The sequence below is a fragment of the Ascidiella aspersa genome, chromosome 8, assembly GCF_963924565.1.
Source record: "Ascidiella aspersa chromosome 8, kaAscAspe10.2, whole genome shotgun sequence".
Taxonomy (NCBI): domain Eukaryota; kingdom Metazoa; phylum Chordata; class Ascidiacea; order Phlebobranchia; family Ascidiidae; genus Ascidiella; species Ascidiella aspersa.
The window spans coordinates 9,716,461-9,744,264 of NC_139454.1; the positions used below are offsets into that span (position 1 = coordinate 9,716,461).

At 37.7% G+C, this 27,804-nt stretch overlaps 1 protein-coding gene across 1 annotated transcript; it reads left to right on the top strand.

Annotated features, from left to right (window-relative positions):
* Positions 1-3,719: 3,719 nt before the first annotated feature.
* On the top strand, positions 3,720-27,222 carry LOC146136002 (thyroid peroxidase-like). Its single transcript, XM_083395100.1, has 19 exons — positions 3,720-4,228; positions 5,316-5,416; positions 7,755-7,897; positions 9,617-9,748; positions 10,433-10,641; positions 11,336-11,490; positions 12,333-12,488; positions 13,960-14,053; positions 14,869-14,968; positions 16,140-16,304; positions 17,102-17,367; positions 18,123-18,211; positions 19,401-19,579; positions 20,734-20,893; positions 23,105-23,270; positions 24,153-24,314; positions 24,888-25,039; positions 25,389-25,489; positions 26,062-27,222. Exons 1-19 carry the CDS (start codon positions 4,129-4,131, stop codon positions 26,156-26,158), a joined length of 2,727 nt encoding a protein of 908 aa, XP_083251226.1. The 5' UTR covers positions 3,720-4,128; the 3' UTR covers positions 26,159-27,222.
* The last annotated feature ends 582 nt before the right edge of the window (positions 27,223-27,804 follow it).

The following is a 27,804-nucleotide window of genomic DNA, read 5'->3' on the forward strand; positions in this document are numbered from 1 at the left end:
CGCCCTGAAGTAAAAAGGTTAAAATAATACTATTGTTTAAAGACTTGTAAACGGCCTCTTTAGAAAAACTAAGCAACAAGAAAATTAATAACAAAGGGAATTTCCTTTAAAACGATCATTTCTTTAAAACAAATAACGTGTGGGAACCGGAAACCAAAACCAACTTTCCCTAATAGAGCCCTTGCACTTCAATATGTGATTTTAGACAGATTCTATAGGAATGTAAAACGAATAAATTCTTAACTCAGTGGCTAACAGTTCACAAGACCAAGTGTCTAATATAGCCAACCAAGCCCAAATAACATGAATGCTCTTAAAACATATTTCTCTAAGCAATACTAAAAAAACGTTAGGCAAAGTTAACCGACAAGACTGAGAGTAGTCCTAATGATTTTTTTTCAGCCAGAATACCAAAGTATACGGCTAGATAGACATGAAAAATGGCCAAAATTATATTTATGACAAAGGTAGTCGCAATGTAAAACTATTGGTAAGTTATAAAATAATAAAATTGTAATGGTCAACCCATTTCGTCCTCCAAAAACAGAAAACTGGGAGCATTTAGGTTAAGGCAGCCAAATGTTATGTTATACCGCTAGGTGGCGCCTATGTTTTAAAATGTATTTTATGAAAAAAACATTTCCTTAACTGGTCTGTCGGTTAGAATCCAATATATAAGCAAAGGCATGGTATTTGCGGAATTATTTAAGGTGATTTTCTCGGAATTTTTTTATTAATTGCAAACTTAATGTTGGTTGTGCACTGTTAACCTACTAATCAATCAAACTAGGTATGTGGTTCAGCTAAGCACAATAGACACATGTTGTTGGCGCAGCAAGCGAAAAATGAATTCAGATCCTAGTCAGCACCTGTTTTAAGCTAAATCAAACGCATAAAACTGAAGAATGGTTTGCCATTGGGAACTAGAATACCAGCATGGATTTCGTCGGGTTCTTAAATTTGAAAGGAAAATTTGCGTGTTGTATTGCCTTAAGTCAGTGTTTCTTAACCTTTTTTACTTGGTGGCGCACCTAGAGACATTTGAAAACGAGGCGGCGCACCTTGCGAGCGAAGTGAGCGCGAAATTTTTGAGGTGTCCCGGTATTTCTCATAAATTGCTTGCAATTTTTTGTTATATAGGCTTTATAGTTGCATATCTTTAAAGGAACTCTAGCCTTCAGACCAAAATAAGAACAAAAGCAACTTCGGAATGAAAGTCAGTTAGGAATATGGCGAAGATAAGACTAATAACTAATAGTCCCCCCTATAACTATCACTAACTCCCCTAATATTTTCGACCCTAACCCAATTGCTAACACCACCAACTACCCGCCCACAAGCCCAAACAGGTGTCAAAACAGCGGCGACCAAGAGTCGACAGCAAACGGCCAATGCCAGGCAGGTCCCCACAATCATTCCACACACTTTCCCTACAGTCTTGGGCGTTATGTTGTCCACTTAAGTCTTTTTCCGATTAATTTTGGACTTATTTCAACATGTTTAGGTCTTATCTAGACTATTCAATATCTTATTCTGTCGTGGTTATTACTGCGAATTTGGCGTTATTATGTCGATGGTCTTACCACTATGGTATTATAGATTATTATTAGATTTTGTTACTTTGATGGTCTTATTGTGTTTTCTATTTAATGGTACTGTGGAATCAATGAGCTAAGCTCAATAGAAAGTAAAACATACATGTTTTACATATCACAATATTATTCCTTTTGCGGCGCACCTGGCAACCTTCCACGGCGCACCGGTTGAGAAACGCTGCCTTAAGTCAATAAAAGTAAATTTAAATCGATGTTTTAAAATGACCTGCTTTAAGTCTTTCGGTTTAAATGATAAGTCATTTACCCAAATGATTTAATTTGAATGTTAGTGCTTTATTTAAAAATATTTCAGAAGATTTAGATTAGGTTCGTTATTTGATAAAATAATGTTTGTTTTGTTTTTAATCTTCGCTATTCGTAATGTTGCTAAGGATGGATCGCGTTATACGATTTTGCAAGTTGAATTTAGTTTGGATTGCAATAACGTAACATGGATGTGACTTGTTGTGTTTTTGCAATGACGTGGACTGCAACTCTAGGTATTTGTTTAAAATGACTTGACTTGAACTTGAGTTGCTTTGCGAGAGATTTGATTGCAAATTAAGTCATATCATAAAGACACGTTTACATAGTAGCAATTTGAATTAAAAAATAATTTCAAAAATACAGAATACTAAATAAGTTGCCGCGTTTTACTAACTTTTAGGTTATACACTTTGGAGCATAATGGTTGGAGCTTATAGTAAGACGTAGTAAGAATATCAAAGCCTGGGTAGCATTTTAAACGTTTAGAATATATTTTTATTAATTTTGAACATCTTGATGTCAAATAAATAAAGAGATATTCGAAAGGTCCAAACTTTTACCTACTTCTATATTGGCAAGGTAATAATATATGTACTTCTAAAACAAGTCTCCAGCATAATTATAGAATAGAAGCATTTTAATTTTTAAAACCCAGTGCAACAATTTAGTGCTGTTTCTAGGACAAATTAACTTTAACACACCCCCCCCCTCCCCTTTTGGCTGAACACGCCTTTTCCGTCCATGGGCACTAATGGCCTTTCGTCGCTTTTGACCCAAAAGCTAGTTGAAACATAACCCACGGTCGGACGGTCACCCTTCCGCATTTCTCACCTCAACAACTTTCATAGAGATTCGGCGAAGAAAAAGGGGCGTCGCCTGTATAAAAGGGGCGTAGGCTGTGCTATCGCCCCACTTTAGGCAACCACGCGATCGCGTTGCGAAATAGCTCATTTCCCCCGAAAAGGGTTGAAAGACTTGGGCTAGCCCGGGGTTTGTGGTTATCCGACGTAGGCTATACCCAGGGGTCGAAATGCTGGGTGAAAAAGTCGTACGTTTAATTTCGGTATCTAGCGTTCGGCAAATCCGCGCCTATCGCATTTTACGTTAGCGAGCATTTTTTGCTTTACAATACTAAATAACTTTTTTGCGCTAAACAAACACGATAACCGACTTTTTTCGGATGCCACTTTACGAGTTCGGGCTGGTCGACGGTCCTTTTGAAATACGACCATTTCGATCCTTGTATGTGGGTGACTGGGTAAGGAGCTGTATTTTTCCTTTGGGTTGGTCAACTAACAATGGGTGACACGTGAGATGTCGAGAAATGCGTGGCTAGTTTCTTCGCGGGTCGCTACCTAAACTTGCATTGGACTTCGATATACGTCTACGAGAAAATGGATTCCTGTCTAACAAAATGTATTATTGTAGTCTGGCGGCTGTAGGTAAAGTTTAAACAGTTGTATATAAGGTTTGGTGGCGTTTACGTATTTTTACAGTCACTGGAAATGTCGAGCATAGGTCTTAAGTGGGAAACCCCGCAGTCTATTTGCTTTTTTCGGTTCATTGAAACAGTTTTGCGTTTAGCTATCGAGGCAACAGTGAGGTACAGCACGGTGCCATTCAAGCATCAAGTTAATCGAAAGTTTGAACGTAACTACGGCAAAGTCAGAATCCCGCCTACGCTAATTCACTTTCAGACACAACTCAGTCAGAAAAAAGATGCGGATTACCTGCCGAACAAAACCTTAGACGCTGTATATAAAACAACAAGACAAAACGCATTTCTCAAAAAATTCAGTTTTAGCAGTGAAACCTAAAATGCTACCGTAAATTGCCGACAGACTCGTCGAAAATGTCACGCATTTCGTGGAATGTAGGCTTATGCCACACTGTGATGTACAAAGCGTGAAAATTACTGTGTTTTTTCGCTAAACAGCAGTTTGAAGTTATATGGTTCACCAAACACATTTCTTCGAAACAGGAAAGATTTGACTTTGCGGACAACCGTGTTTATATAGTTGACATTATTTAACAGTTTTAAAATAGTTTTCACAGGTTGTTGTTGTTATGAGATGATAACCTTGCGCACAAAACATAACACTTGCCTACATTTATTTTCAGAAAAGCTATAATCGGGCAGTTGTTTCCGACTGGAAAGCACACTCAATCGATTTACAGGCTTCGTTCAAGGCGAAACAAAAGAATTGTTGGAAGTCTTTCTTGCGACACAGCCTTACTTTGATTTTCGCCTGAAACAAAAAGGGCCATGTTTTCTTGTAAAATGGTGATGTTTGTGTTGGTCGCGACGGCCGCCACTGGAAAAGCAAGTGAATCCATTCAAGGGGGCCGGGAACTAAGGACTGAAGGTTGGTTGTGTTTGATCCGCGACACCCGACGCGCTGTTGAATCAAACTTTGTTGTTTTTGTCAAGGAAACGTTTGATTTTCGAAATTCGCAAGCGGGAAATTTGTCTAGTCGAGCCTGATGTATATATAGCACTTTTTGTTTTGTTTTTTCGCTATGGCTTTTACGAAGCCGCGTCACCGCAAGATCACGAAATGTCAATGGGCAAAGTGGTGCATTGCACGCTAAAAATGGTTTGCTATTCGGCTGAAAGGTTTTCCAAAGCCTTACCAGACCTCGAATCTAAAAAATAGCTTTCGGAAATTTCAATTTCGACTGTGTTCGTTCTCAGCTTAAACGTAATGTAAAAATCTCCAACTAAAGTATTTATAGGTGGCAAATAATTTGTTTACATTCCCTTAAGTTGCAATCATAAAATATAAGCTGCCCGCTTTGGTGCCACGATACTCGCCTATGATACGCCGAGTTGGCCCAAGCATTTTTACTCGTTTAATTTAACTTTGATTGAGGGAAACTCACAAACAAGTATCTGTGGTAGTCCGATCCTAGTCGTGTATCGGTGCAGATCCGATATAAATTTAATATAGAAATTTGAACCATCGGATTTAAAAATTACCACCACGTTTCGCTACAACTCTCCCGTCTAAACAATTCAATTTATTTGTTGTTATTTGTACAGTATATCATTAAATTGCTATTCCTACATCCCAAAAAACACTGGCAAAAATCTGCGATACAGATATAGATTTAAAATAGAATTAAATCTGTTGCTTGAGTCAATTATTTTGCCGGATAAAAGTATGTTTTTAATTGAGGCCTAAAAAATTATAAAATAGCTTTTTCGCGCGCTAGAAGTATGCCACGTGACAAAAAGTTTAGAAGCGCTGAGTTAAAAACTTAAAATACTGTATCTCACGATTTTTTCAAACGAGTGTATTGCGTCCGAAGGCGCATCGTAATTTTTGAGTTCAAACACAATGCAAAACAGGAGTGTTGTGGTTCTTATGAGAAAGCGGCCGAATCCCATCAAGGGTGTTCGTCGCCTCGCACGATTTAACGCCGCTAATTTTCACGTGATTTTATTTGCAGATTTGTTAAGCGGAGATCGTTTCGCAACGAGGGCAATGCACGAAGCCAAACAACTGGTTTCTCGCGCTGTAAGGCGGACGGACCGACAGTGGCAGTGCAAGGTAATAAAAGAATAACAAACGAAATAGAAAATAAAAGAGTGTCGTTCGCAATTCATAGCTATGTTCTAACGCAGTGGTCGGCAAACTGTTTTTGTCGTGGCCCAAAGCACTCTTTTTCTAGCTATTGAGGGCCCACTACGTAAAACCACAAGGAAAATAGTGGCGGATTCAGGATATTTGTTTTTAAGGTGAAATATTACACGGCGCCTTGATGCCCAAAACACTGCCATGGCATAATGGAAAACATACTATAAAAGAATAATATACGCACGTAGGGCGAAAATTTTGCGTTTACATATAATTAAAGTTGGCAAAAAATATAGTTCTACTGGCTCTCAGGACCACATTCGGCACGTAGGTCTAAATAACACTGACGAAATATAAAAATTATTATCCCCACAAACTTTTAAAACAAAGTGCAATGAATGTGCGGCTATCACGCGGCCCACAACTACATTGTAACACTAAGCTATCAAAAGTAACTCACGGCCCACTAAAAATGGCTCTGCGGCCCACAGTTTGCCGACCACTGTTCTAACGCAATGGTTTCCAATTTCTTTGGATCACTGTACCCTGATGATTAGACAGATTTGGGGATGTCCGATAAGCGATATTTTAAACAAAAAGTATTGCGATCCGATTCGATACCGAATAACGCAATTTCTATGGTCAAGTAAGCAAAATTGGTCAAACTTAAAGTACAATGGTAGTAATTTTTAAGGAGTTAGGCCGGAATTTGTTTTTGCGCTTTGAAAGCCTATTTATCTTCTTCTTCCAATGTAATATTTTTCTTTGAAACTTTTTTCTTTGAGTAAGAGAACATACGTTGGATCGCAAAACATGGCTGTTAAGCGTAAATCAATTTGGTATCTGATCGGCACCGAGACCACCCTATTATCGGACGAATACCGATACTACCACTTGGTAACGGATATCGGTTTCGATCCGATATTATGGGACATGAAAAAAAACTGTACTGTCACATGATACCAGATTTGAGTCGACGCACATCCACTGTACTCTGGATAAGACAACATTTCCTGACATAAGGCCCGTTTTACATTAAAGCCGAGAAGAGCTAGGTAAAGCGTAATTTGCATTTAATTTACACTGCTTCAACGGTTTGCTAAACTCAGGCCTTGCTTAGCCTTAAGAAAGTTACGCTTTGTAGCAATTTTCACGCTTTGCTGGCCTTCCATCAAGTGTGAAGTGACTGACTTAATGCGATATCGGTCTAACATTCGTTGCTACAACAAAATTGGTCACATTTTGGTGATTTGGGCAAATTTTCTGGGACAACTATTTTGCATTTCACTTGGTAGGTTTCAAATTAAGAAAAACGTAATAAGAGAGAGAGTCATATAAGAAGTAAAATGTATCCTGGTCTCTACGACGAGTATTCTATATGAATCAACATGAGTATGAGTCGTCTATATGAATATAGAAATGGCAGAAACAACCCTTTGCTTTCATGCCATTTTAATTGTAGTGCCACGGGGTCTTGTTTTGGCTTTTTGTAAGTTTCATGTTACAATAAACAAGTAAAAGCACTGCATAGGCTTTAATATTCTTACTACAAAAATTTAATAATATCCCTGATAAAGTCACGCAAAAAATCCGTTTTCGGCATATTGCTATTATTTTATTAAAAACAAGACAGAGAAAACATTTCCATTTTAAACAGATTTTTAAATCGTAGTGATTTGATGAGTTAATTTCTATCGTTGGGTACCCAACGAGCCACCCGTGCATATCGGACATAGGCAGGTTGAAGTCAGTAAAGTCCCTATAACATTGCGCAAGATTTGCATACAGCGATGGGGTTTCCGTCAACGTACTTGATTCAAAGATGATAGTGCAAAAACGCTATACATATGCGCTAAGTGCTGTGTTAAAGGCTGTGAAAGGCAAACGAGGCGTGTCGTGAAAAGACCGACATTTAATGGAACGCCATTCGCCCACAAATTGCCTTCCAAGTGCGTTGATCAACGGTGGACAATCCTGCTGTTGTGATAGCAAATCGTATGTTGTGACACCAAAGCCAACAGCAAGACAAATATATACTAAATACGCAGGGCTTAATCACAACATGTTATAGAACAGGGTCGATTATTCAAACCCATCCCTTCTTGCGGCCACAGAGGAGTCTTCAGAGGGGACAGGACCATGTAATAACAACTATTTGGCACTTAATTAACTTCACAAACCTTAGGTGTGACGTTATGTAATTTTGACGTCAGCATAGAAGCACAAATGGTTAATAGCCCATGGAAGGTGCACTGCTCAAAGATAAATAAACAGGCCAAAATAAATCCCGAAAACTTTGCATTTTTTTAAGGAAATCTGGGACGACTCGTCAACACTCTTCCAATTCTTCAAAAGGCCTCCGAGCGAGGAATCTGCTCGAATGGCGCAGGCTGGCGACATTTTCGACAGCGCAATCGAACTCGTTCAAGAAATATTGGCAGGAAGTCACCTAAGGTAAACGACCGCCTTATAGTGGAGTGGTTCTCTTACTCTCGTTACTGATAAAAGGAACTTCACCGGTTACGGTCATGGGGGAATTATATTGACGGTAGACCGTTCCGGTAAAAATATGCTATTTTTTCACGAGGCCATGTCTCAAGATTGTACGCATGTTTCTTTTAGATGCATATTTGAACGCTAAGCCTTAGGTTTCTAATCTGCGTGCTATGACGTCATGTTTTGATGACGTTCCCAGATTTTTTTATGATTTACGGTAAAAAATTATTAAAGTTAGGATAAAAAAGGTATTCTACTTTCACATCTGGTTTCAGTTTACCACTATTAAAAACATCTGAAAACGTGAACTGCAGGTAAATAACACAAGGATAACGAAGAAATTGGTTACTTAAAATCAAGAATAAAAATTTAAACAATCGTAAAGCTGTATAAACTTTATAATTTTAGCGCTCAAAGATAACATCCTATATACCATTTTATGTATAACTTCTTTCTAAATTGTAAGGGAAATAACTTTAGGAGGATAAAGATATTTGTTACAACCAAGATTAAACGTTAAAACCAGGGATGCGGAGTTGGACTTGGGACTCTGGACTCGAGTAGGACCACGTAAAACTACCCGAGTCCTAATTCAGATGTGGGCATGTGGATTGTTGAGTACCAAATTTTAAAACTGATCAACAATTGTAAATTTAAAGGCAGAATAGAATACGCAACCATGCTCTAGCTAATTGAGTTTCTAGGCTGTTTTAGCCCATTTTGATGAAATCGTTTTACCTCATCGGCGCCGTGCTTTTTATTGCACCCTTTTAAAATAAAAGTTGGGCAACTTAAGCAAAATAAATGCGTTTTGCGCATTGCGCGAATCTATAAAATCGTTCTAGCTTTTGTATTGAGTAGCACCTGTACAATCTAGTTTTGATATGACTTTGTGGCAAACGGTATGACGTAACTTTGCGGCGTTGTGCTGTGACGCAACTTTGTGACGTGATCTCTGAAATAAATTGTCATGCCCCGACAAAATCCCTAGATCCGCGCCTGGCGTTAAGTTGACTCGCTACAAAGGCGATGAATTTTGGATGATGTTTACTTCTCGACTTTACCGCAGTCCGCTTTTGTATTTTTCCTGCCGTATTTCCAAGTCGTTATTGTCGCCGGCCTGCGGTTAGTTGCAATAAATAAATCAACGCCAGATTTATTCACCCTATCACAGTGTTTTTCGTCTGTAGTCCTGTATAGTTTGTTGAAAAATCGTTAGGCGTTGATTTTCGTTTTGACACATATTGTAATCCTGATATAATCTGCAAAAATTGGACAACGTTCATTTTGAGCATAATTTTGCGGACAAAGTGGCTAGTTTATAAGTTGAAAGTGACACACTGAACACATTTTGACATACAACTGTTCGACTTTATCCGATATGAAAAATACCTTCAATGTCCTTTTCGTTCTTTTCTGGACTTAAATAGTATTTTATCATAATTGTTACACGTTGAAAGCAATATCGCAAGCGTGTATTGCACACTGTACAGCACCGTGTATTTAAGGGTTTGTAGTCCAATTCACATAAAACCTTCTCAGAAAAGTGTGCGGTACACTTTTAACATTGATTATATTCCATTTACCTTTTACTGTCGAAACTGTTTAATCAACCAACCTTAGTTATCCAATGTGATACAGGTGGGCCATCTAATGCCGGGCAAAATTTCTTTTCAGGTTAAAAAGGAGGGTTAACGCTACGGATTCGCTTTCCCCCGAAACCCTGATGGCACTGGCCAAGTTTTCCGGCTGTATCGCCAACCGTAACCCGCCCCAGTGCTCCACCAGTTGCTTGGCTTCCATGTACAGGTAAACAGGGGAGTGGTTGTGCTGATGTCATAACGTGGTGACGTAACACAAGGGATCCCGATCTATTTTCTGCAACTGAATTTTGTTTTTGCCACTGAATCTTTAAACCTTAAAAAACAATGGCCTATTGCAAACGACCGTAAAAAAAAAAAAAAAAAAAAAATGATTTGAAAACAAAATATTTAACAAAAATATGTTTTTTCGTGACAGACTTAGGCCGTATATAGTTAACCTTCGTTGTTCAATTCTAAGAATTAAGTGAAGCATTAAAACTCTTATTTTACTATTTTATAAATCATTTTAATTTTTAGTGGTATTCTAGCTTTCTGGTTGTGTCGAAATTTTTACATTGTTTAGCGGTGAATTTTTAGGCTTTGAGTCGTAACAAGTGTTCAGCTTTTTTTAGTCGAAATATACAGCGTGAAACGACGGAAATTCTTTGCTACGTTTTTGTCTTACCTAATAAACTGCAGTATTTTCTAAACTGACTTATAGTTGTCTAAAATTGGTCCTTGCTTAAATACTTTTTAAAACTAAATTTTAAAGACACAAACTAACTTTTAGTTAACTCGCAAAATGCCTTAAAACTGAGGTTCCAATAAATTGAGACCACGTTGCGATGCGCGGATTTCGCTGCCCGGGTTAAATTCCCGCCCTGCTCCATTTTGACAATTTTACTTTTAGAACGGCAAACGCCGAGTGCAGCAACACTGCGAACCCATACTGGGGATCGTCCAACACCCCGCTGGTTAGGTGGCTCCCCGCTCAGTACGAGAACGGCTTCAGCACCCCTATAGGCTGGGAGAAGGATCGGCTGTACAACGGACACAAGCTGCCCATAGTCCGGAAAGTTTCCAATGATGCTATGCATACCTCCAACGAGGAGGTTACAGGTAAAATCGGATTTAATTGTTTTGCACTGTCTACACAAACTGCAGTGTAATAAGATAACGAAAGCTGACAACTTTTTAGTGTTCTAGACTCCTCGAAAACTTGATCAACTTTTAGACTTCTCGAAAACTTGATCAACGCCAATAGTATTATAGGGCAGTTGAGAATTCCCTAGAAAGGCATTTGTTTTTAATTCGGTTTGTTTGTTCAAAATGGGTGGTTGATATTTAACTTTTTGACTAAGCTGCGGCAAAATGTGCTGTTGCTTATAATTTTAAAACAATCCACTTCGAAAAATCACTAATTTATCACTGATTTAGGAATAAATATGCATTAGAACTATTAAAAAAGCTTGGGAGGTAAATTTCATCTATGGCGTTGTAAAGCGCCTAATAAAAACTAATTTATTTTACCAAACTAATCAAATCTAGATGCAGTTTAATTTCTATAGCGCAAATTAAAAAGTAAAATAGAACAATGGATTAATTATAAATTAATCGAACGTCGGAAATACCCAGACAAGAATTGTCTCTCAATGCTGTGGAAAAACCGAATTAAAGCGAAGATGCAATTTTCCATAACTGTATACAGGCGTAATATTCTAAATTACCTTTGAGTATACATTTTCAAACTCTTAGGTTTAGCGGATTACGGAAACAGGATCTCTTTGATTTTTTTCTTTGTATGTAAACATAGAGGACCCTCTCTACTCCCATCTGCTGGTGGTATGGGGCCAGTACATCGACCATGACATCGACTTAACGCCGCAAAGTCTCAGCACTTCAACCTTTCAGGGCTTGACTGACTGCAAAAAAACGTGCATGAACCAATCACCGTGCTACCCCATGCAGGTATTTCTACAACTTGGTCGAAAATGTAAACTTGTGTAAACAAAGTAAATTGAAAAATAGATCTTCGAACCAAAATAACTACCAGATTAAATCCCTTTTACTCTTCTGGCATGTCAACCAGTTTTATATTGTGTAAGCAATTCAGTTTTATTTTGACAAAAACACGTCATATTTCTGACTACGTTTGTGTTTTTATATTTTTTTCACCTTATACGCCATTATTTGATTAATCTATTTTTACTTTTTGACTAACAAAAATGTTGAACTTGAAAAGACAGCTATACTTGAAATATTTAGCAGAAAATATTTATAAATACTTAGCAGAGGAATCTATTTAGTTAGGAGAAGTTTTTTTTTAATTATTATAACCCAGAAACCATAAGTTTGACAAAAGAATATCCTTGCTTATAAGGTGAAAGTAAATACGTTTTATTTGAGCTTGAACAATTATATTGTTCTGCGTTCTGTCCATGAGTTACAGTCAGGTTTAACCGATTGTAAAATAAATAGGTAAAAAACCATTACCTACCAAAATGATTCATTTTGAATAAAAGTAAACAATTAGACCTGGACGTGGAATAACTTTATTACCAAAACGCATAAACGTTTTCCGTTACCCATGCTAGCAAACCTGAAGTTATCGGTGAATGCCTTGCACAAATATGCATCCGAAATTTCGTCGAAATAAGGAGATGGAGGACATAAAAGAACACAATTTTACCGGCAACAATCCTTTCACCAAAACGCTGTTCAGGACCATTCAGGCTTCCCTTAACCATTGCTTAAACATCAACAGCGAGCGCCACAGATTATTGCCAAAACTATAAACTTGTTGCACATAGGTCCCTCCCGACGACCCCCGAATCAAGGACGCCCGGTGCCTTCCCTTCTTTCGCTCAGCGGCGGTTTGCGCGACCGGTAACACTGCCTCACTCTTCCAAAAGATTCAGTCTCGTGAGCAGATTAACGCCGTCACCGCCTACATTGACGCCAGCACGGTAGGTCGGCGATAATGTTGTGCAATGTGCAGGGGTATTCTCCTTTTAAAATTTACTATGTAAATTTATATTTTAATAAATAGCAAATATGTAGCAAGCAGTGGCGTATCAAGGGGGTTGGGGGGGGGGGTTGGGAGTTCGGACCCCCCTTTTTCGTAAGTGACAATATCGGTTTTCGTTCGTTTTTTTCAGCGTTTAAACTCACCGTCCAAAGCTGCGTTTTTTTTAATGTAATTTGGTCACGCGTCTTAAGATAATGCGAATTGCCAAACCAAGATCGAGCGCAAAACGCCGTTTTTCGTTTCTTGTTTGGTCGACCGTAAACGAGGATTTTTTTCTCCTTCGCCTTTCCTTATTCGTTCAGGTTGGCTGATTAGCAAGTGTGTGTTCGACAATTAACAACAATAAATCAAGCGGTCTCCGCCTTTTTCTCGCTTATAACGTTGAGTTGGTCGGTGCTGATGTTTCTCGCTGTTAGCTGTCCGCGTTACTATCAGATGTTGGTGTCAGTAACCTACGGCCCGCTGGCCGGTGTATTTTATCGGGCCCGCTGCCTCTTAACTATACACGAGTCCTTTTTAAATACTTTTCGACTATTTTAACTATGTAAGAGCGAAAGTTTTAGCGCTTCGCGCGAATGAGTTTTCTACAGCCGTCTTGTTTATATTTAATGCTGTCTTTTGAACTAGAACAGCGCTTCTTTACCATTGCGCCATGGAGGACTGCCAAGTGCGTCGCGGACAAACGGAAAACGTATTAAAAAATATTGGACATATATTTTTATTTTTTTAACTTTAGTTTCGGGAATGTACTAAAACTTAAAATAAATTTAAACTTAAAAATAAATGTCGTTATACCAAAAAAATCGTCACAATCGCTATTTTATGATGTCATACTCGTCACTATTTTATGACGTCATAACCGTCAGAGGGAAAAACGTTGAAAATTTGGAAACCCCCCTTTTTAAATTTCTGGATACGCCCCTGGTAGCAAGTCTTGAATTTGAAAAGCCAAGAAGATCAAGTTAACTAGTAAAACATCGACATCATCTAGACTAAGCCGTTTCGATACGAACTGGTATCATCTTAATTTAATGTGACGGCTTCAGATAATGAGATGATACATGTTCGTGTTGAAACGTCTTAATCAAGATGATGTCGATCTACTCGACCTTTGTGACTTTGAAATTCTTTATCAATCTACATTACAGATCAGTACTGCATAGTGCAATCAAGCCAGTCTCAAGTTTTTACCAAACGGCAAGTCTTTTTTAAGTGGCCTTGATACAAGTGCGTATCAAAATGTCTTCATTAAGATGTTGCAGATTCACTCTTCCTAATTGGATTTGGTTTACATTTTTAAGCAAGTTAAGGCCGTTGTATAATTAGTCCCAGCCAATACAAGTCGCTTTTAAATCTATTTAGTCATCGCCCAAGGTGCATTAGTGAAGCAACTTATTTTCTTGTAATAGGTTTACGGAAGCACAGAGAAAATGGCACATTTCTTGCGAAATATGTCCCATGATCACGGTTTGATGAGAACCAACGAGCAATTTCACGACCACGGTATGGCGGTAATAGGCCGAAAGTATTTTGTTTTTAATATCAGATTTTGTATAATATATATTTTCGGTGTATTCATGACGTCGAAATACGTTTTTCCTCTGTGGGTTAACCATTATTTCTTTCCATATTATTTACGTTTTATGTTTGTTTCGTTGAAATCTTGTAATTATACCGTTTTTGATAAAATTTATTTCTCTTACATAATGTTTAAAACGGCTTGATTTAACTCACAAAACGATATTATCATTAAGTGGTTTTACTTTAATTTGAAGGAAAACGCAATGTTACCACGACATTTTTGATCTGGGTTCTGCTTTTTTTATTCGCTGACCGGCAGTTTTGTAAAACAACCCAGATTTGTTTCTTGCTCAGCCTTGCAAGCACAAAATCGCGTTAGGCAGACATATTTTGGTAAAGGTCTTTCCAACAAACTTTATGAACGTTACTGGAGTAAAAAGTGTACCGTTATCGTTAAGGATAATTGTTTAATTCCTACATAATTTTTGAAAAGCAAAAATAAATATAGTTGTCCAAATATGCTCATAACACAAACATATACGTCGTTTCGCTCGAACGAAAGTTATAAGGGATTGTTTTGCTAACGTTTCACCAAATACATGGGGTATTGCGTCGTGCCTATAGTTTTGAAAGAATCGGTTGGCTGGATTATTTATATTGGCGGGCCGGATCAGTCCCGCGGACCATATAGGTTGTCCATCCCTGGTTATGCCATCATTTCGTAAACTTTTAAACCAAGAATGACATTCGATTTGTCCTAACGCGTAGCGTTGTAACTAATATATCTATTCTTGCAGGCAGCGAATACCTCCCATTCAATCCCAACAATCCTTGCGTTCAAGATCGCTTCGATGCAACTGGAGTGAACATTCCTTGTTTTGAAGCCGGTGATACTAGGTGAGATCATTAACATTCGATAATTTGATTATTGTTTCAGTGTTGTAGGTCTATTGGCTGTACTCTAACTCGTTATAGCAGCGGTCTTTGGCCTACGGGTCGCGACCCAATGTGAGTTCAACTAAATATTTCATTGGGTCGCCATCACTCACAAATTCATGTACAGTTCAAGTGATTTCACTGCGCTCGTGGTTTAAATGCAGGCAATTGGTATATTTAAAATGTTGAAACAAATCAACAAAGAATTGTGTTTCATTGTTAACTTTAAATCCAACTGTTAATTTAAACTTTTCATGTGGTAGCCACAGTTCTCTGGATTGCGTATAATTGAAGTTAGCCTACTTAATTCAAACATAATTTTTCCGAAAACAAACTGTGGTTGCATGTAAATACTGATTTTAGTTTATTGAAATTGGGGTCGGTTAATAAAAAGGTTGGAGACCACTGCGTTAAAGGACTTTTGCCATTTGTAATAATTTGCATCCACCATGACCAATATTGGCTAATCCATAAATTCCACTACTTTAAGTAATTTGGAAACCCATCAATGTGCCTAATGCGCCACGTTGCCACGTACCCTTTTAAATAAGACTTTTACAAATAAAAACAATTGCGCAGTTTTTTTTTTAACTATACAGGCGATAAGACTCAACTTGTATTGTTTGAGTATGAGTTCGCTCATAAAGAGCAGGTATTTTGGAGATTAATTGTTTATGGTGTCACGTCCTTTCGTAACTTTATAACGTCATCAATGTATGCATTTGCTGCTGCTGTCAGGCAATTGTAAAATTGATCTTCCGGAAAAAATTGTTGAAGTGCCAACGATTCGATTACCTATTCGGGCACTTTTCTTCTGGCGAAAAAACAACTATAGGCGAAAAACATATATGTAGGTCCATACAGTCATTTGAATTTAATGAATGTGCTGTTGCTGCCAGGCATTGTTTCAATTGCAAAATTGTTCTTTAGGCAAAATTTTATTATATGTCATCAATGTATCACGCCTACATCCTGAACTAAAATCTAGATACATACAACTGAACTATCAAGAGCCAGACACAAGACATAGTAACGTTATATAATTAAAATTGGGGACCGCGTAAAACTAACTTGCGGAACCCAGCTAAAGAACCACTGAGTCAATCGAATACAATTTTATTTTTTGCCCCAGGGTAAGCGAGCACCTCACCCTCTCGGCAATCCACACCCTCTGGGTCCGCGAGCACAATCGCATCGCTCGTCGTCTCAAGGAAATTAACCCCCATTGGAAGGGGGAGATCCTTTACCAGGAGACGCGAAAGATTGTCGGTGCCTACCACCAAGTCGTCAATTACAAGTAAGTTTAAACAACAGCTTTTATATGATGCTGATGGGAAGCTAATAGAATAGTGAATGGTGGCACTATATAAAGACAATTTGTATTGAAATCTTGACAAGATTTCGCACATCCGTGCGAAATTAGGTCAAAGTAGAAACTTTGTCAAGATTTCAATATAATTTGTCCTAATACGATTTAACTGATAACCCTATTTCAAAAATAACGTTGATATGATGCTGGGTAGCTAATAAAATATTGACTTGCCGTATTTTGCTAATTCTGAATATGGTAATCAGGTGGCACTACATAAAGACAAAGTGCATTTAAATCTTGCCAAAATCGTGCTTCATCAGGTCAAAGCAGAAACCTTGTCAAGATTTCAATACAATTTGAGTTTATATGATTTACCTATGATTACCCTGTTTAGAATGTTTCTGCTTAACTGCATTGTATTTTTTTGTATTGAGTTTATGTTTGCCCCATGTTAAGAATTTTTTTGAAAAAATGTTTGCAAATAAGGTTTGAACATTTGAAAGAGTGGCCTACAATAGTCAAGGAAATACGAAGCTGGTTCGACTAGCTAACAGTTTAGCAAAAGACTGTTGAACTTCGAAGCCAGCCAATAGCAAAAATATGTGGCAAAGCGAGGCTTGCGTAACTTTGGTTGTGAAGTTGAAAAAAAAAGGTTGTGAAGTTGAAAAAAGTACATCAGTTAACACATTACAGGCTGCCTTACAAGAACTTTGATCAGGGCTATTTTATAATCACACCCAATCGTCGCTAAAGCTAACATTATACACCGATTACACGCGCAGGGAATACTTGCCAAAGATCTTGGGTGAGGAGGGAATGCGTCATATGGGTGATTACGGGGACTACGACCCCAATGTGAACCCTTCAGTGTCCAACGTATTCGCAACGGCAGCGTTTCGTTTTGGCCACGCCACCATCTGGCCAGAGTTCCGGCGGCTGAACGCCAGCTTCGAAGACCACCCGGAGTTCCCGTCCATCCTCCTTCACCAGGCCTTCTTTGCTCCTTGGAGGATCATCAGACAAGGAGGACTCGATCCCATTATGAGAGGTGCTTTCGTTGTTTGCGAGTTTGCTGTGCTGTAAAACAAGTTACTTTCATAGACCTATAACAGGGGTGGCCAACACGCGGCTCGCGAGCCACATGCGGCTCTTCAACCAGTTCCATGCCGCTCTTACGTTCAGGTTGTTTTTTGAGTTTCAACACTAATTTAAAAACGCGCTTCGCGCTAAACTAACTATGCAAAACGTCTTTGCAACTTTGAGGACTCCTGGTAGAATATATACTCTGTATTTGTCCTTTTTGAATTTTTATTGCATATTTAACGTTTTTACCACGCCCCTTCAACAAAATTATAGGATCCATCCCTGCTCAGATCCTTTTCCTTTTTGTACAATCAATTCAACAACTTTTTGGACTTCGACTGCGTGATGGCATTTATTTACGTAGTCCTATAGTGGAATAAAAAAACGCTAAATGCAGCTTAGACAATATTGTTAGGAACATTTCAAATCAATCTAGCTAAGCAGAGGTTTATGTGTAAGTAGAAAGAAGGGATAATTCATACCCACATGTGCAACTTGTGACTCTTTGCGGTTAGCCAAGTAACAAATGTAGGTCTCGGTATCTTACTGGTTGGCCACCCTGACCTATAGTCATGCCATATGTAAGCTTACTTGAGAAAGGAGGTCGATTATGAGGGGTAGGCTCTTTTTTCCGAGCCATTGCCCGAACCACCGCCTTTTTATGCATCTATTCCAGCTTTAACGTTCACAAAACTATTAAACGGTGATGATTTCGCGAAGGTTTAATCGGAAGATCGGCCAAGCTGATCACACAGACACAAATGATGCATGAGGAACTTCGGGAAAAGTTGTTCGCCATGCAGAATCAGGTGGGAACTAACAAGCTCATCGTAGCCTAGGATGAGTTAACGGTTTGCGAAAAAGCTATAGTTAAACGCTTCACGCTTGATCGACGCTTAAGGACCTGTTCGTAAAAACTTCCCGTTATGGCAAAGCGTTTGTATACAATTAAATGGGATGTAAAAGACGTGTTAAGTAAAATACATTTTCTGCAATTACCATAATGATGAAACGATTGTCAAAGTTTAATTCCACAGTCGAGAATTCATTAAGAAATCTTTAAAATAAAAAGCCCACTTTACAAGAATTTTTAACAATAAAACTTTTTGCATAGCAGTTTGTTTAACCACGTTAACCTAACTGATTGTGAAATTTTTTTGGAACCAATAGACATTAAACCTTGGTAAGAAGGATGTGCTCCGACCAATATAATTTAGAAGAAGCTATTTACTATCGATTTGAGAAAATATGCTCTAAAAGTAAAAAAAATCGCAATACTAAACATTAAGTCAATCATGGTCATGCCCAACCCAACTGACCGGCAAACAAGGTTATACTTAACGAAAAACAAAGGTTATACTTAGATAAACACACTGGTTGACTATTGCCAATTTTTCATGGGAGGTCGCAGCGCTTTTCATGCGCATTTACACTTAAATAGACCATATGATATGGCCGAGCCCTACACAGTGTTAACACCTGTAGCCATATATAGCGGACACACGTTAGATTTAGACGTAAATTATACATTTAGATGATAATCAAGTGGCACTGTTCAACGAAAAAATTCGTCCAATACGAAATTAGTCTTTCAGCACAGCGACTTTCATTAACCCTTTTATGTTAAAGTATACAACAGATTGCTGTAATTAAATATGGCGGCCGCAACGACCGTTGGTTTGCATTTATAGCTTTTATGAAGGTTTCTAAGGACGGCGAGCGCTTCAAACTCATACTGTTACTATTTATGTAACAGCGTGTTTTTTTAAACATTTCACGCAAATGGTATGTTTTTGTTAGCCCTACTTTATTTGGTGATCGAAGCCATGGGGCAAAATATATTCGCTCTTATTTCTGCCAGATCCTTAAATTTTTCACCTTAAAATGTTTCTATTTATCCTGTTTATAAAGATTATAGTGAATGCGGATCCGCGTCAAGTAATCTTAAACACGTTCATTTAAATCCACGCTTGAATAACCTTTCAAAATTCATGTCAGGTCGCTTTGGACTTGGCCTCCTTGAATCTGCAAAGAGGCCGCGACCACGCACTTCCCCTGTACAACGACTGGCGCGTTCTGTGCAACCTTACCCGGGCAGAAACATTCGACGACTTGGCCGGTGAAATAAGCAACGCAACTGTCAGAGAACGACTGAGGACGCTCTATGGCCATCCTGGGTAAGTTGCTGGCTGCTGTGATGATTTTTGCAGGGGTTAGCAATTGGTTATTTATTAGGGATGGCCGACACCTCTTATTCTTTGTTCTCATACATATATTCGAAATGATTGGGGTAAAGTATGGCCGTCCGACCGGATAGCACATGACGTCATCAACGTGATCGAATAAGCAAAAATGATAAATTGAAACATATTTTTCTGGTAAATAGTTGAAAGTAGCTTAGCGTTAGAAAGCTTAGTTACTCTTGATTTTCTATTTACTGCTTTTCAAGAAATTTACATTATAATTATAAAAAATCTACTATAAAAAATCACACAACATGAATAAAATTCACAGAAGGTAATACTTTTTTCGTGTTGGATCGGCATTAATACCAACCTAATCGTTCCGAGTTATGCTAAGTATCACAACTAACAACAACTAAAAATTAAATCTCTATAAAGAATAAAGCTAGACGTGTCAACGAATATTTCTACAAGGGAAAGACGAAACTAATTCACGAATTTAATTTGAGTTTATCCTTATTTAAAAACAAATTTCTGTTAATGCGATCAGATGAAGTAGAACCAATCAAACTTTGTTGACAAAGGTTCCGTCTAATTGCCAAATGGTTGGTGTATATTCGACAAATTCAAAATCCAATGAAAATATAAAGCCAGGGCATTCGATAAAATCGACTATTCATTAAATTTGTCGAGAACAATTATATTATCAATGCAAAATGGGATAATGCAAAGGTGGATAAAATAATGGGCTCATTTTCACAGAAGTGTATTCAGGGAGTTATTTATTCTTAGAGCTATACATATACAAATTGGTGACTCCGAGATGGACTACTTAAGCTGGAAATAATTACAAGGCTTAATATTGAACTTCACGAGGTTCAATGTTAATGGTGAAGTTCACTTATATGCTTCCAGATTCAGCTTGTTATAAAAGCGATAAAGCCGTTGTATACTCAACTGGCACATTGTCTACCCCAAATAGATTCTAGGGACTGATAGGGCATCACTTGTTTAGTTTATACTTAAACCCGACCAATAAATAAAACAACCACGGATTTAATGACGCATACCTTCGACGGGGAGCCCCAAGACCTAATGCGTATAAATCGCTTTAGGAGTTTTTTAAGCCAATGATTGTCCCTTTGTAGGAACATCGATCTTTGGTTGGCCGGATTAGCCGAGGACATTTTGCCTGGCGGTTCGAGACTTGGTCCGACCTTCACCTGCTTGCTTGCGCGCCAGTTTAAGGCGCTCAGAGACGGTGACCGCTTTTACTATCGCAACCCGGGCGTCTTCTCAACAGAACAGGTTTCAAAAACACGTTTTTCTGTTTGCGATTTGTTGCTGGGAAACGGTCACGCATCTGTGACGTTCAACAGGCAAAACAGGGAATGAAACACGTCCAAGCCCCAACCCCCCAACCAAAAGATATTTCAACTAAGCTGGTTTAGAAAATCGAGTTAGGCCCGCATATCTTTCAGATTCATCTGGGTTTGCGGGCTGTTTTAATTTCAACCGTCCCGGTCGTTTTTATTATCTTGACAGGGATTTTTTGACACCCAATGGGACAGCAGTGTTGGGTGAATCAAAGGTTATAGGGGTATAGAGAAATCGACGCGATGTTTGGATTGTACAATGAACCATATTGTCTGGGAGTGTTTTTCGGTCATGATAAGTACACACGAAGGCCATAAATTAGGGATGGGCTTGGGGTTATGAGGGTATATTTATATAAGAAAAAAGTTAAGGTCGACAGCTTATAATTTGACGGCGTCGGGCTGCCATTGGGTCACGTAGTCTTTATGGGGTTCACCTGAGAAGTATAAGAAGCATCACAGTTCAAAAATAAGCAGAACATCTAAACACAGGGATTAGGTAGGAAAATCATCCTCGGTAGGACAACAAACTAATTAGCCTTACAATGTTAACCGAGACATTGAGTACTCATCGGTAATTTAAGTCAATGACTTGACTACAATAAAGTCACCGTTTTCAAATGATATGAATTAAGTTGTTTTGGTAAAACGACTTGACTTCATTGGAGTTTTTTTTTCTATAAGTTACTTGACTTTGTCATTGGGCCAAGTGACTTAGGTATAAGTATTTTCATTTAACATTTTACTATAAAATTGATCTATTTATCTCAAGTTTTGCACGTAAACTAAGTTATTGATCTTAATCGAATGATTTTATCAATATTCGTAATAAATTTTCTTGATGATGACTTCAAGATTAACTAAATTGAATTTTCTAAATAAGTTGAACCCAAGTAATATATTTTTTAACAAGCAGCAAGTAAATGAGCGAAGGATGACTATAATTTCTACACAAATAGTTTCTATATTTTTCCATAGATATTGAATGGGTTTTGAGCGAGTGAATAAAAATCTTTCAGCTTTTCGCTTTTCCACAAAGGTTGGAAACCGAATTGCGTTACAGTTTGGACGGGCGATGTGTATTTGTGTTTGTTTCTGACATGTATCAATTTTTGCGATTAAACGTAACATATAGATAAGAACTTGTATTGTATACAGTCGAAATACCTAGGTGTAGTTTTTTTGTAGTATTAAAACTGACTTTCTGGCGATGTGTTAAAAAAAAACGCAGAAATATTTAGTAAAACGGAACACCTGGCGTGGTCTTACCGGATGCGGAGCAGTATAGCCTATTGCAACAGAACGCTTAGAAATTAAAACTCGAAGCAACTGTGCACGATAAAAATCTCGGCAATACAAAAGCCGAAAAAACAACTATACTAAAGAAGTGATGAAGTGGTCCGATTGCCGCAGTCAGCTATTACTCACGGTTCCAATCGATAAGATAAGATCAACATCTTCTGTTAAATGTTCACAATGTATGAAAAAGCTTCGGCTTACGATTGAGGTCTATAAAAGTAAACAAATGTTGTAACACAATCGGGACTGAAAGTAAACAATCTAAACAATCATTTTGGAGCTACGGAACACTTTATGTGGTTAATAATTTTGCAGAACACGAACAAAAGTTTACAGCAATACCTTACAATAAACAACACAACAATTTAACGCTTTCGGGTTTTCCTAGACCTAGTGCGATACCTCCTAGGCTTGTTTGGACGGGCACAAAATTTATATTCGGGCTGTGGTGCAATCCTATTATTACGCAACGAGTCTTAAGCCTATTACTACATAACAGCAAATTAAAAAAAATACTATTGGAATGATAGTGGATAATTAGTTTCATAAATTAAAGTCCATTTTTTTTATAAACCAGTGACCGACGATATATTACGGAACATGCGGAACAGCGGTTGAAAATCACTGGGTATTGGCCTCGACCCGATATTATCGTACATACTGTTAGTTACAATGCTAATAGTTCGTAAAACTTAGAATGACACCGTTAAAAGTGAATCACCCTTTGAGGCCATCTCAAAACCTAAAGAGGATACACCGATTTCCGTTATTTCGAATAAACCCCACATTCCCAAGAAACTTTTGTTACAAAAGACGCAACATTCAACATTTCTCTGCATTGCAGGCTAGCGCCATCGAGGGATTGAGCTTTGCGCGTGTTATTTGCGACAACTCTGGGGTGGATCGGGTCCAGACCGACGTGTTCAGACGGGTTGAATATCCGCGCGACTTCGTCAATTGTGACGCAATAACGGCGCTTGACCTGAATCTATGGAGGGAAAGCCCCGAAGGTGAGTTTCGCTCATCCAGTTTACATACATAGTAGAGACAAAAGCTGCTCCCAAAGTGATTTGCCGAATAGTAGCGTATTTTAAGTTTTCCTTAACTTATAATTTTTTAAATACAAGTGCTTAATGTTAACTTCAATATAATTCGATGTGGTATGTCTATTTTTTTAACTATCTTTGTTTGATAATTTGAAAGCATTACAAGCCTTGGGCATTTTCAAATGTCTGAGAAAATTAAGTTCTCTGGTGCCACCTTGTATTGAATTAAAGTAACTATATCTATCATTAGGGCATGTGAAAATGGGGGTGCTAAGACGGTCACAAAATATCAACCCTAAAGTCAACTTATCTAACTCTTTTTGCAGCGGTGATGAAAGTATATTAATATTTGCTGATCCATCGTAGCGGTAAAAACAAGTTTTTTTTATGTATACCAAGTGATAGTATTGTTCTGGTCCAATATTAGGGCAGTATTGGTTTCAATTGAATATCAAATTAACATGGAATTTTATCACTGAGTTGCAAACCACTTAGTTATTTCTACATTGAATTGTAAATTTTTAAAACAATTGTAGGTTAACAATTGGCGGTAACTGGACATTTTAGGGCTAATACAAATTTTGGCCTATATTACCCCCCAAAAAAATCACTTTGAACGTTTTAATTGCATCTATTTTGCTTGTTGATAATAGTAACGACGTCATTTGGTATCGGATCGGATCTCCATATTTTTTGTCCTTAATATCGAACATCGGTATCGGAATAAAATGGTATCGGACATCTCTAACTTATCCTTAATGTTTTACTATACGACGGTAAAATAGCAATCGCCAGTAGAAAACTACGACCAGCAAACGTTTGAGTTATGGCTGTGTTTTCTCGCAGTTGGGTCGTGTGGTCGCCCCAAGGACATCGATTACGGAAGTTGGAAGAGATGCGAAGGGCCAAAGGTGGCCTACTATTGCGGGCGAGGCTTCAAGATTTTCGGGGAAGCCGAAATCGAATGCGTCGGCAGTTCTTTCAACGCCGTTCCACCCATTTGCAAAGGTAAGAATTGGTACTGTCAGCAATGTGATGGGAAAATTAAGTCAGGATACGCACTATTGGAGACAACTGCTACAAAAGTATAACTTGAAAACAGCTCTTTTTGTCAATCTGAAGTTTTTTAGGCAATTAGAAATGACCAAGTATAGTGTATGCAATTTAAGACATCAGCCGACAAATTTTTGTTTGGTTGGCTACTTTAGTCGACAAAATATAGTGCATTATTTCCTACAAACTACAGTAGCCTATAATCGATATAACTTAGGCTTCTATTTTATTCATGCTATACCTTAAGAAATGTAGCAGGAAATGTAGATTTATTAGTCGGTTTGGCGTAAAATGTGATTATAGTTCTTACTTGCTGTGTGATGGAAGTATTTATGTTTTACTATTTTAGCTACAAATCAAGTTAAAAATGGGGTGTTTTTAAATTTTAAAGTTAATATAGATTTATGCTTTGAGAAACGTCTCTGCGTGGGTTACTAAATTTAAGCAAATAATTTAGTTTTAAAAAAAAATTAAACGTAAAAAAATATGTCTGGTTACGCAGGGCTAAGCACTTTTGCTTTTTAACAGATGAAAACGAATGCATGGTCAATAATGGCGGTTGTGAAGAGGCCTGCACCAACTCTGTAGGAAGCTACACATGTGCCTGTTCGGAGGGAAAAACCCTAAATGAAGACGGCATAAGCTGCAAAATGGCGCCTGCTGCCGATGACATTACAGAGGTAGGCCCAATTGTGTTGAGCGTAGTGAAGTTGCCTATCACCGGTGAAATTGCCACTAAACTAAACTTTTACAAATAATTTGTCCGACGAAACTGGCATGGGCGGAACAATCAACATCGCACTTTTAACGAAAATTGTTTTTCTTGTTTAATAAGATTAATAACAGGGAATATCGTTTAAAAAAAAAAATCAATTTGAAAATTGCAACGCATTAGGTCGATTATTGGGGTAACGCCGTTTCATTTCGAAGAATCCTTTAGGAAAAGCATCGCCATGTGCACCAAATAGGCAAAAATACCTTTAAAAGTAGCAAAAAATAATCCTGCTATCTTCTTTTTTTGTTTCGCAGCACCCTGGTAGCCACATCGAGGCAATTGCTACTGGTACTGTCCTTGGAATCGCACTGCTGGTTTTACTGATAGCGTCAGGTGTGCTGCTCTCGAAATACATGTGAGTAAAGTGTTGTGAAAAGCATGAGTTCTTACTTAATGTGTATAGAACAGGAAGCTCGGACCAAAAGCAATAGGTATTTTATTTTATAGGCCGTAACAAAATAGCCTATAACGTCCGTTTTACCTACTGTTCTTTGGGGTCAAAGTTTACACGCTTGTTCGCATGATTCGCAGTTATTTAATTAGGTCAAATTTCCAATTAACGTTTGTACAATTACAGTGTTGTAAACAATTTATTTTCCAATGTCGGAAGTCCCAGTCATGACTTTTGTAAAATAATTGTCTGAAGTCAAGTAGTTTTGATTAAATAGCCTAACAAGTGAAGTCAAGAACACCTACCATATATCTGCCACATGAAAAAAAATGTATATTTGAGAAAAAACATGCCACACATAGAGTATGGGGTTATAACAATTTTTTTTTAACTTTCGAACGAATAACCGCCTTAATGCCTTGGGTTTAAGGAGTTTATAACCTAAATAGCTGAAATTATAGAAAAATACCCGATCAAGAGGATTTGATTCTACACTTACTGAACCACGCATCTAAAACAATTTTGAATGCTTGCAGAACTGCAAAAGCCATGGCAAAATCTGCATCGGGATACCACGATGAGAAGAGTGCTGACGGCAAAGTATACGTCAATAAAGCAGCCGAGGAAATGTAGAATCGAGACTGACTTTTCATCGCCCTCTTTGACACCTCGAACACTTCACAGCCATGTTACTTCACGCTTTTCATACGCGACGTACAGAACCCTACTTATTGAAACCTTTGTTTTATCCGTTAAAAGCCCTTTTTGACAGGCCATACGGATGTAAAAGCTAACAGGTGAAAACAGGTAGACCGCCATAAAGTTTGCTTTTAGTTGGAATAAATCATTTTTGTTGTTGTTGTTGCAATTTACTGAATTGAGTTAAACGTTCCGGCGGTGCTTACTGGGTCCTCCTAAATAGACTTGGACAACTAGATAATTCTAGTTTTCTAATTCAATAAATTAAAGCGAAATGCGACTAAGTTAAACAAAAAATGATTAATTTAAAGACAAAATGCGACTAATTCTACATCTAGTTGTCCAAGTCTGCGTCCTAATAACCTCAGGGTTCTGCCTTTACTCTTCAATACAAACCCCTGCGACGTTGTTCTTCCAAACGTACTTTCCAAATGCAACTGCGAAAACTTTTTTAACGAAAGTGCCTTTTGAATAACAAATATAAATGTATTTTCTTTTTAGTGAAAAGCATAAAAATGTGATTTTGTTCGTGGACGAGCTTATATCAGAATGTCGAGTAATGCATTGTATATATATTAAAGACATTTCTTACCTGTGAGGCATCGATGGTAAAAGCATTCTCTGCTATTTAAAAAGGCACGACAAATAAATAGATTTTTGTGGAGGTAGGTTAAATGCATAAATAAAAAAATAACTTTTCACTTTACTAATGTGTAAGATGTGCATTATAACTTTGGGAGAAATCAAGATGTAAAATGCGTTGGTGATAGCAATGAACTCTTTAAAAAAAAAATTGCAAAATGAAAATTGTACAAAATGGTGTGCAACTGTGCATATATAACTCGAACATGTGCGAACCACATAAATCAAATGTAAAAATGCTACATACTAAATTTAACAACCCACTGCGATTTAAGCAACAGAAGATAGTGCAAGCAAAATAAAGAAGTGCAAATGGAACAAAAACATATTTTAAAATAAACGAGAAAGTGCAATGGTGTTCCATACAACTCTAAAATAGACGTAGTCCATGACATAAAAACACGTACAATGCGATTTGTCAGATTTGCGTATATAAACAGTAAACAGTGAATAGGTCGACTTGTAATAACAAACACACCAACTTGAAAGCAATAAATCAAAACTCTTAAGTCAACGTAATGTAAAAAATGCACTACTACCAAATACGCTCTATCTTGAAGAAAGCTGGGTTGCTATGGGGCTTAAAAATATGAGTTTACCCCTTCATAAAAATCGATGAGGCTAAAAATAGAAATCGAACAAAGACCCAAGGCGAATTTATGATCCAAGTTGAAGCTTTCCTGTACACGAGAATAGAGATCCGGTTTTCAGGCCCTGTTCAACAAAAGAAGACTTGTAAAATATCGTATATGTTTTGATTTTTCGTTCTTTTGTTTTTTTTAATCTTTTTGCTGCAAAATAAAACATCGTCACGTGCAAAAAAGATGAATGTTACATCACCGGCGAAATATTTTTTCGCATTTTTTACTAGGGCAGACGAATTTACTCAAATTATACAACAATTGCAAAATGGGTTCTTAACTCGATGCCTTAGGGTA